Source organism: Micrasema longulum, unplaced genomic scaffold, assembly GCF_059751315.1.
Source record: "Micrasema longulum isolate JH-2025_06_02 unplaced genomic scaffold, ASM5975131v1 h1tg001272l, whole genome shotgun sequence".
Taxonomy (NCBI): domain Eukaryota; kingdom Metazoa; phylum Arthropoda; class Insecta; order Trichoptera; family Brachycentridae; genus Micrasema; species Micrasema longulum.
Window position 1 is genome coordinate 72,999 of NW_028278459.1, and position 10,762 is coordinate 83,760.

General features: G+C 37.6%; 1 protein-coding gene across 1 annotated transcript; it reads right to left on the bottom strand.

Annotated features, from left to right (window-relative positions):
• Nucleotides 1-208: 208 nt before the first annotated feature.
• nmo (serine/threonine-protein kinase nemo) lies at nucleotides 209-9,563 on the bottom strand (the record flags this gene model as incomplete). The annotated part of the gene is made up of 6 exons (XM_088234728.1): nucleotides 209-1,623; nucleotides 3,955-4,048; nucleotides 4,197-4,470; nucleotides 4,846-5,037; nucleotides 6,803-6,929; nucleotides 9,391-9,563. Coding segments are annotated over 6 exons (915 nt in total), but the record flags the coding sequence as incomplete, so codon positions are not given.
• Nucleotides 9,564-10,762: the final 1,199 nt, after the last annotated feature.

Sequence of the window (10,762 nt, forward strand, 5' to 3'; positions counted from 1 at the left end):
TTATTATAGTCATATAAGAAAAATACTTATCAGAATTCACTTGTTTACTTGACCAATTACTATAATGGGAATTTTCAGACTATGTCGTAATATTATTTTAAATAAGCAATAGATTTAGATCAGATTTTGCAATATACCCGAGACATGTTTTAAACAATAAACAGAAAAGTAAATAGAGCAAAGAAAGAAAAATAAAAAAGCCAAAAGATTTATTATGCATATATTTTTATTACGAAGTTGGTGTCACGCCACACAGATGGACCCCAATCATTTACATACAAAAAGCACATATAAAATACAGCAAAGGCAAATTAGGGCGCTCGGGACAAAGTGGTACGCCCACTCTCCGGTGGGTGGTGTCCCGGGCGCTATAACTCTGTACCCTTTTTACTTATTCCATAGTTCAGTGATTCCGCGACTAATATACAATGCCCTCCGTGTGGAAAATACGACCAATAGTTTCTGATAATCACTTTACTAATCTTAACCATTTAAGAGATCTCTGGAAGTCTGGAAGCGTCGGCGACCCGAAGTCTGCTGGAGGAATGAAGTTCCTTCCGAGAGCCGACAACTCCGCTGCCGTTACCACCGGCGAATTTCACTACCGATCACAATATTTACATTTATATACTTAACGCTACATTTGTACATTCAAAAATGCACGCCTTAAAAAATAAAGTATTCTGTAGGCTGTGATGCTTTCTTTATACACATTTTAAGAAGATCTAAAGTTGTCGGAACCGATACATCGTTCCGTTGATTTTATTCTACAAGTCTTTAAATGAAAAATATAATTGATAGCTAATTAATTTAAGGAATTAAAACATCGAACATCGCAGTTGTCATAGAGCACAGCCTAAATATACATATTGGAACACACAATTACATACATACAAAAACGATCATTATTAATTTGTATACAAAATAAAGCTGTATACGTTACATCATCAGTAGTTCCTTTGTCTTAACTTTGTCCAATCAATTAAAGTCTTAGGTGACTTCATTGCTCGGCGTCTTTACATTTGTTTCTCTGTCATTCTACAATAGGGCAATCATACAACGGGACTGTTCTCATTCATATTACGTCAACGTCAGCTGCATACAAAACATCCCGTGGGCAATATTTGAGCTGTATCATATGTCTACCTGCCTAAATCCTTACACACATTTGTACAGTCCAAATAATAATAAAAAATACTCGATTCACATATTCTTCGGTCAGTCTATCGGTGAAAACAATCGATACACGGACTTATTACTTAAGGCTACATTTTCACTATCGAGAGGCAGTGATGAACATTCCCGGAACTCTTAACTCTGTAATGGAAATCTGCACACACGAGCGGTTCACCCGTGTCCGAGTCCCCTCAGCGGGACCTAACACACTTGTTCACTTAGTTGTCCTTAACACTGACACGGTTGTTCCTTAACACTATAATTGCGGTGAGGTAAGATGTGGTATTGTACAAAATGTCGATCTAACTTAACCAATCTCAACTGAAACAGTTTGTCCTTCATAAGACGCAGTCGCACATCTGGCTATTGTTGTTGGGGCTCGGGGGGTGCTGTCAGTCCCACTGGTGGGGGGAAGGGGGCAGCTCCGACGGGTGCGCCACAGTGGAGCTGCAACACAAACACTACATCACTCCTCTCCACAGGCAACCTCCCACCGTCAAACTACCGCCATTGCTCTACGTTCGTATTTACCAATACCCCGTAGAACATGGCACCGACACATCGTGACAGATTGATAAAAAAAACATGCTATAGAGTATTGTACTTTATTGAAAAATACAATAAATTTGTTTGTATTGAAAAACGATACTAATATAATATTCAAAATTACACTTAAAGTATCTGTCACCAAAGAAAAAAAAATTGAATTGTTTTATCTATATTATTGGAAAATAATTCAGATCGGAAGAGTACACATAATTTAATGTCACTAAATAAATTAAACATATTCAAAAAGAAAAACAGTGCAAAAACGATAACTAAAAAACTAATTGATAGAATAAAAACTTTTTGAAAGCATTCCCCATCCGTAATCTTCTTTTAAAAGCAGTTAAGTTTAACCATATAAACTACATAAGTAATCAGTCAATGTTTCAGTTATCATTTTCATACATCAATAATTATTGGATTAAAATATTTCAAACAACTTACTATAATAATTAAACAAAATGCATGCTGTTTAAAATAAATTAACTTTAAAAAATGAAAAGAAAGCAACTTGTTATTCCATTTTTCATTACTAGTCGTAAAATGAAAAGAGTTTTTTTCAGAAAATATACGCATGTTCGTAATTGAAAAGTGGAATTATATTTGCATTTTAGGCATAATAATAAAACGATCATTTAAGATTCAATCATACACCGACAATACCTGCAAGGAAATAAACTTAAAATGATAATATTTGTCTGGCAACACTCCTAGAGAGGAAAACAAGAATACTAAAAAGGAGAAGTAAACAGATATCCTAAGACAGCAACAGAGGAAACCGCAGGCAACAATCCCAATACGACATGCAACACTTCAACACCACGGGTCGGTGACAGTAACAGAAGCCGTAGCCGTAACAGTACAGTTCAGGACAGTGACGGTAACGGCGCCAGTCTGCACGCCCGGGATCTAGAGGGGGGGACAACGCAACAGAGGAGAAACTATTAGTACATCAACCCTTTTGAAACAGGCATTCAGTGGAGTTCAGTGGTTAGAAGTAGGCTACCAAGACTAGAAGTATGGAGAGAGGTACCCACCACTAGGAGCAGGGGGGCACTAACCTGTCACGCGGCGCACAGAAAGATGACGGGAGAAAACAGAACTTTGGCTGCGGTCTTGAAGGGGGAACAAACTTTCGGTTTCGGGTGCGCCCTGAAACTGCCAGGGGAGAATGCCCCACATGTAGTATCACGCTTGCATTGCCCAGTATTTCAAGAGGGTTGATTATCGGATATGCAAGAGAAATATTCATTAAACGCGCGGGTGGAATATCAAACAATTGCGCTCACAGAGATCCACAAAGCGAGAAGAACAAAAATCCATGCAGCTTACGGGCAATTGCGGATAGTGAAATGATAACGCTAATTATTGCAACTATCTACTGGACAAATCACAACTGACGAATACCAAAAATATAAATTCAACTAACTACGAGATGGTTGTAGGGAGGGGGGGAGAAGGCAGGACAGGGACAGGGACAGGGCGGGCCCCCAACACTGCCGGGAACAGAGAACCAACATTGACTATACTAGTGGCTAATGCCTAGTGGCTAGTGGCTAGTGGCCGGTCAACTAAACATTACGCGTCTCCGCATGACTCGAGGTACAAAACAAAAAGATTTAAACTAACAGAGACAATAGAGGAGAGTTAACACAAGGAGAGGTAGAGACGTAAAGTTAGAGAAACTAAAGGTCCGACGCAAATTCCTAACGGAAAAACAGCCCTCCGAGGCCGCGAGAGCTCTCTGAATAACGACACGTTTACAGCCACATCATACAGGCACATTGCGATAATGCAGTAGCGATTAACTAGGAATGTAGCCACATATTGTGCCGTACACAATCTCTCCATGATCTGTGAAAATTAAATTGATTATACAATTATACATTTAAGGCTGAGAGATTCCCGGACACGAGCATCGCTCCGCCATACCTTCCACAGCTCAGCCGATATTTAGGTAAGCGCCTTGAGGATTGGAAAACTTCGTAGGTTTAACGATTTCTTTACATTTATTTCATTTAAAGTTTCTACCGATCAATTGCGAATTACAGTTTCCAACCGCAAGAACCAAACCCAAACAATAAGCCACATATGACACGGGTAGCGGAGGAAGCCAGCGCCGGTATCTCGGACCGTGTTGACAGTTGATTCTCTTTAAGGGATTATTCACCTATTGCGGTGGCCGGTGGTGGTGATGGTGTGGTGGTGGCTGGTAGTGGTGGTACCGCTTACCTTGCGAAGCTCTTGAAGGCCGCTGACTGTGGGTTGATGCACAGCGGTACTCGACTGGTTTGTAGCTGTTCCGCGATAAACTTGTGCATTTCCTCTGCAAGCATCAAGAAGAACAAAACACCGCATGAAGAACTCTATTTGGACATTTAAACTACATAATTTGTCAGAACGCCAACAACACTAACGATATTATTTGTGGCCGAAAATCTACAAGTACCTCGAATTATCAGTAGAGTGAATACCTTTGACCTGATGAACCGAAGTGAGTTTCTTCTCCCAAGTGTCTGTGAAGGGTATTCCAGTGACAGGCTCAAACTCCAGCGTGTACTGGCGCATAGCGGGAGCACTGGTCGCGCCCCCTGCGCCCCCGGGGCCCGCAGTAGCCCCTGTCGTACCCCCCGCCCCGCCAGCCCCGTTGGAGAAGTAGCAGCACTTGCACATACACGAGTGGTACCGCAACCGACCCTCGTCCAGGTACGGGTGCGCTAGAGCGTCCACAACGTTTATGCGTTTATCCTGAAATAATAATTAAAAATACACTTAAACCTCTGGCGTCCCTGGGTACATTGTACATTTATCTTCATGATCATAGAACATCGACACATCTGATTTCCAACTTTATATGAGAGTGGTTAAATAATTTTTTTTGACAGTCATAACTCGATAAGTACAAAAGTATATCTATTGAAAGATTTTTTTCAAACCTGAAATATAAAGCATTTATAAATCTTTTCAAGATTAAATATTTTAAAAAGTCAGTGTTGCATTTATCACACACCCATCATTGTTCTATGATCACAATATGCTGACTTTTGGTTTCCAATTTTATTTTAATAAAATAAAAATTAACAAGGTAAACCCATGTTGCGGTTTAAAAAAATATGTAATTACCGGATTGAAGACCAGCATTTGGCACAGGAGGTGCACGGCTTCGTGGGTGGCTTGCGTGGAGGAGAGCGAGTAGAGGGCGTGCAGTGCGCGCGGCCGCGGCTGGCGGCGCAGCAGATGCGCCCGCGCCCCCTCGCATGCGCGACGCATGTCCTCCAGAGAAGGAGTGCCCAGCAGGTCGATTATCAGCTCCAACTAATATGCATAGAAAAATATGGCGTTAAAATCATGACAGGCACTAATGTTCGGATGTTGATTGGTGTTTTTCTAGGTAATTATTCTGAGTATAGGCTCTATTTACAGCCGATGTTTTTGACCATATTTCTGTGGCATTTAGGCAGAGGTTAAATCACTATTAGCTGATTTTGCAGGGGAGCCATTTAAAGGTTCTTACTGGTTTAATTCTTTAAGGGGATATGGGGAGGATTAGAATTTTAATAAACAGGTATTTGAACACTGTTTTCCTGTCACTATCTCGCAAATGCCTCCCGAAAAAAACAACTGCACATTGGAGTGATTATGCCTAACTAAAATCAATGTTTCGTTGTCCCGTTTCCCAGACTCTAGAACTTTCTTTTTTTTTTTTTTAAAGAGCATCGAAATGAATTTTTTTGTGTCAGTACCTTTTGCGTATTTCAAAAATAGTTATCATATTTGTATGCTGTACATCCAAAGACGGGAGACAAAACCGGGCACTTTTAATTGGTTTTTGGAAGGTCCTAGTTCCCATAATAAACAATTTATCAAAAATACAAAACGATAGGGCCACGCCAATGATAAATATCTATAGTGTGTAAAAAAATCACTGCTCTAGTGCAATAATCCAGGAAGAGAATGCGGTAATATGTTTGTATGAAGAGAGATCAGACTTTACTCTTAACTTGCAATTTTGTGTGCTATCTCAAGATAAACTTTAAATGCGTAACCATAGAAATGAAATAGGTGTAGCGGTAAAGTCATTGTGAATTTTGTTATATTTGCTTTTTTCATGTTGTTAAAGGCAATTTTAATACAAGCTACATGTTCTTGTTGACATAATAGCACTTTCGTATGAGATTAACTAACTTAATTATTGTTTTTTTTTTCCCCTTCCCAACCTTCCGTAGACCTTATAGAGTGGAACTGCGTACATAACAAATTTTCTCAATTTTAGTGACTAAAGCCATAGATTTATGTTTCATTGTTTTCATAAATATGTTTTAGAATCAAATCTGGGATCGTGAATAAGAAAATTTACCGTTACACCGCAAGGTGATCAATGATTGATTAAAATTATTGTGGATAATTTATATAGCAGCATTTTTGTGAAAGTCACCTGAAGGGCGCTGTACAATAAATATCCCAACACGTCTTGCAGGTATATAGCGCATGGACGGTTGGGATTCTAGTTCCTCGTTTCCAATTATAATTTAATTTAGGCCATAAAAATGAAGAAGAAGAAGAATAAGGATAATTTAATTTAATAACAGATACGAGCTAGATGACAGCATGTCTTGCAGCTACAGAGCGCATGGACGGTATGAAACTTATACCCGTATGCAGAGACAAAACTTAAGGTGAGGAAAGTACATTCTAATCTCAAATGCGGAGAATAACCTGAAGGTGAAGACAATAGAATGTACTTTCCTCACCTTAAGTTTTGTCTCTGCATACAGGTATTAGCTCCCATTTACATTATTTAAAAATGGAATTTTGGTTTTTCTAATTATTTTTCGACAGTAAATTTGAATATTTTTCAAGCGTGTTGACAAAAAGAATATGTACAAAGATGCAAAAGCTCCATAGACTATAAGAAATGTCTATTTAGCGTGAATTTCTTTGCAAATAAACATTACTTTGTGACCATTCCTTGCTTTTCTCTCCAGTACTTAAAAGAAAGAAAATTGACAAAGAAATATGTCAATAATAAAATATGGAATGAGATGTGAAATATTTGGAGTATACGAATAACAATACTAACCTGTTGAACTGGACTCTGTGCCTGGAAGAGTATTCTCCGACTGAGCAGTTCTCCGAAGATGCAGCCAACCGACCAGACGTCCACAGCCGCCGTGTAGTGCCGTGCCCCCATCAAGATCTCAGGAGCTCTACAAGAAGCCAGAAACCGTGGATTATAGTATTAACTGTTTCGACTTTTACCTTCTGAAATAACACGATTGAATGAGGAAGGTCAATAATTTTTTTATTTGTTAATAGACTATTAAACTAAGCAAAAAAAAAATTTGTAAAAATCAATGACGCATTTTTGCACATCCATCGTTGTTGATCACGATAATATCATTGGCATTAGTAACATAGATGCATAAAAAAAGATCACTAGACAGCACTCAAAAGGTCACGAGTCAGGCAAACGTTTGCTTGCTTATGATGGCGACCCTCCGAGCGAGGCTTCGCTACCCCCCAGGGGGTTATGACCCGCAGGTTAAAAACACTGCTCTAAACCAGTGTTTCCCGACTGCTAGTTTGCGGACCGGTATAGTTATTTCTATATCTGTTATAGTATAATATTAAAAACCAATAAAAAAAATACTCATCATTCCCTTTCCGCACCTAATGGTGCATAGGGCACTGAATTGGTACACCAATCGCAGCGTATCTTGATCATTTTTGTTGCATGAAGGTAAGGTGATCAGTCTTACGCTTCAGGTACCAGTCTAGGGACTATGAAATATTCTAGTGTAAAAACACCCTTTTAAATAATATTTCATATCAACCATGTCGGGAATCAAACCCGAGACCTCTCGCTTTGTAGGCAAATGCGCTGACCATTACACCACGAGGCTGACTAATAAGTACCTAGAAAAAAAAAACTTTTTTACTCGGCAGTATTTGATAGGCCCTCATCAATTTAAAATTGTAGAATTTAAAAAACGTGATATTTCCCTATTAGGTGAAGCTTTTGAATATTCACTTCTTATTTTACTATTTGTATATTGTGTAACTCGAAAACATGATAACGAAGTTAATACAGCATCCCTGAAAATAGGCTTGAAAATGAATGCTTCAAAAACTAAAGTAATGAGTGATGCAAACCAATCATGTAACATCTTAGTAAATGGACAAATCGTTGAAAAGGTTGACAGTTATATATACCTAGGACACGAAATAAAGCTCGGGAAAGATAATCAAGAAGTAGAAATAGGAAGAAGGCGAGGTTCAGCATGGGTTGTCTTTGGTAACCGAAGTATTGACTGTACTGACACACGGCTGTGAAACTTTTGTGTTCACTATTTTGTCAAATTTGATTATAAATAAACGCCACAATATGGCTCTGAACTGAACTGAAAAAATACCACACAACAACAATAACAACAAACCATCACGCCGTTTCTCCGTAGGGGTAGGCAGAGAGGATAGAACGCCATAACACTCTATCTTGGCATACAGACCTCGCTTCCTCCACATTCATACATCTTCTTATGCACGCACGCCGATTATTCCTACTTCTGACATGTCCATCTTCAAGTATTTGATGGACTTGATTGTGCCATGTCTTTCTCGGTCTTCCTCGTTCTCTGCATCCATCAACATTTGCATCGTAGATCCTTTTAGTCATTCTTTTGCTGTCCGTTCGCTCTACATGTCCAAACCAACGCAGCACCCCTTTCTTGATTCTGTCAATAATGCATGTCTCAGCCTTACACACTTCACGGATCTCGACATTTGTGCACCTATCATACATCGTTTTACCACACATTCGCTCGAGGGATCGCATTTCGACAGCATTCAACCTACTTTCATCATTATTTTTCCAATTCCATACTTCGCTCCCATACATTAGAGTTGGAACTAGAACTCCGTTGTGAACTGCTAGTTTAGCCTCCTGCGATAAACATTTGTTTGCCAAAGTAGATTTTAGTGCACCGTTCACCCTGTTCCCGGCACTCACCCTCCTTTCAATATCTTTATCGGCCTTTCCGTCCCTAGTAAACATACTTCCCAGGTACACAAATTCTTCTACCTGATTCAGAATATCTCCGTTCACGCTGATCTCACATTTAGTTATATTTTCATCCCTTTCAAAAACCATCACTTTCGATTTATCAACATTCATAAGCAAATCGCTTTTCTTGCATACCTCGTAGACTTTTGTTACTAAGAATTGAAGGTCTTCTTTGCTGCTAGCAAGAAGCACGGCATCATCCGCATACAGAAGACAGTTAACAGATTTACCGACATATAGACAGTTAAGAAAAATACCATATTAATAGCATATTTCATTCAGAGTCCATGGTGCGAGTGCGAGTGTCCGAGTGGCCAAGACTTGGAAACGCCTGACCACATACTTTTTGGCTGCTCAATAACTGAAGGACATAAGAATTATTTTAAACTTACAAACATAAATTTTCGATAAATGTCGCTTCTCTCCTATTCTCACTTACCCCCGAAGTGGGAGGCTGGAGGCTGCTATTTAATCCTTTATTTATCCTTTTGTACATAATGTTAAGTATTAATTGTACATTAAAAATCCCAGTCTACATCAAATCATTTACGTGGATGGCAGAAATCATCCTTCATAGGATGAATTGCAAAAAAATATATATTTACCTGTAGTATTGCGTAACAACCTCCTGTGTCATGTTCTTGGTATGGTCCGGTTCCTCAACCCTGGCCAGGCCGAAGTCGCAGATCTTGAGGACGCAGTTGCTGTTCACGAGGAGGTTGCCGGGTTTGATGTCTCTGTGCAGGATCCGAGCCGAATGTAAATATTTAAGACCTAAAATGATAAAAACATGTATTTAAAAAAAATATATCTTATTATATTAGGTATTGTGAAATAACTTAAATTTAATTTAATTTATTAATTAAATAAAGCACGTTGTTATTAGAGAACTTGTATTTATTTTGACCACTGCAAAATAGTTTTTTCAGAAAACATTATCCTTGCATCTACATAACTGCAGGCCATTCAAATATTTAATATTCTTTGATAATGTATGCTTTACATATATTTTTCATTTATTGAATTATTGAAATGTATGAACTAACTCAAATAAAAACGATTTGTTTTTTAATTCAATTCATTTAAAAGCTATTAAAATTTCAATTTCAAAAGCACAATGCAACTTTAGATGGAAGGATCTTTGCTTTATGAAAATAATAGTATTGAAGTTCAGCCCTATGGGGAATTGGATATAAACAATGTAAAAATTACATGCAGTAAAAATAAGATCGTTAAATTGTACAGCAAAGTTTCTTGAAAATGTTTTTTTAATAAAAACAAACCACTTTGCATGACATCGCTAGTTCTTCCGAATCAGCCAATGATAAGAGAGTTGAGATATATTTCCGGTTTGCGGTAAGTCAACTGACCAATCAGAAGAACTCATCGAGAAGAAGGGAAAGAGAACTCGAGACGTCACACAAGAAGTGATTGAAAAAATACAAAACTTTAAAAAATCATAGCGCTGATAATACGATACATTATTATTATTCTTTAAATGTTGGCATAGTTATAGATTAGTAGTTAGTTCCTTGATCGATTACATGTGATTCCCATTTTCTGGTACAGTACCTACGACTAATTGAAAATAGTGACATAATTGAAATAATTAGGTACATCATAAATAACCCTAATATTTATTAGATTAGTTGTTTATGTATATAATGTGAATTAAATAAAAATTTTCATCAAAGAATTCAATGAGGAAGTTCAGTGGTTTTTTTTGTGTTATATCTTTTTACATCCTGTAAATTATTTTTTATGACTAAAAATTGTGTTGCTTTTAATTGCCAAATATCTCCTTATTGTTTTTATTTACGTTTTATTTTTACTTTTTATGTTTATTCATTTACATTGTTTTATTTTTCTTATTATAAATGGTATATTCTATAATTTATAATTGTTCTTCAATTTTTTACTATTATCAGTATATTTTCAAATTTATATTTATGCTTAAATTTTTATTATTATCAGTAT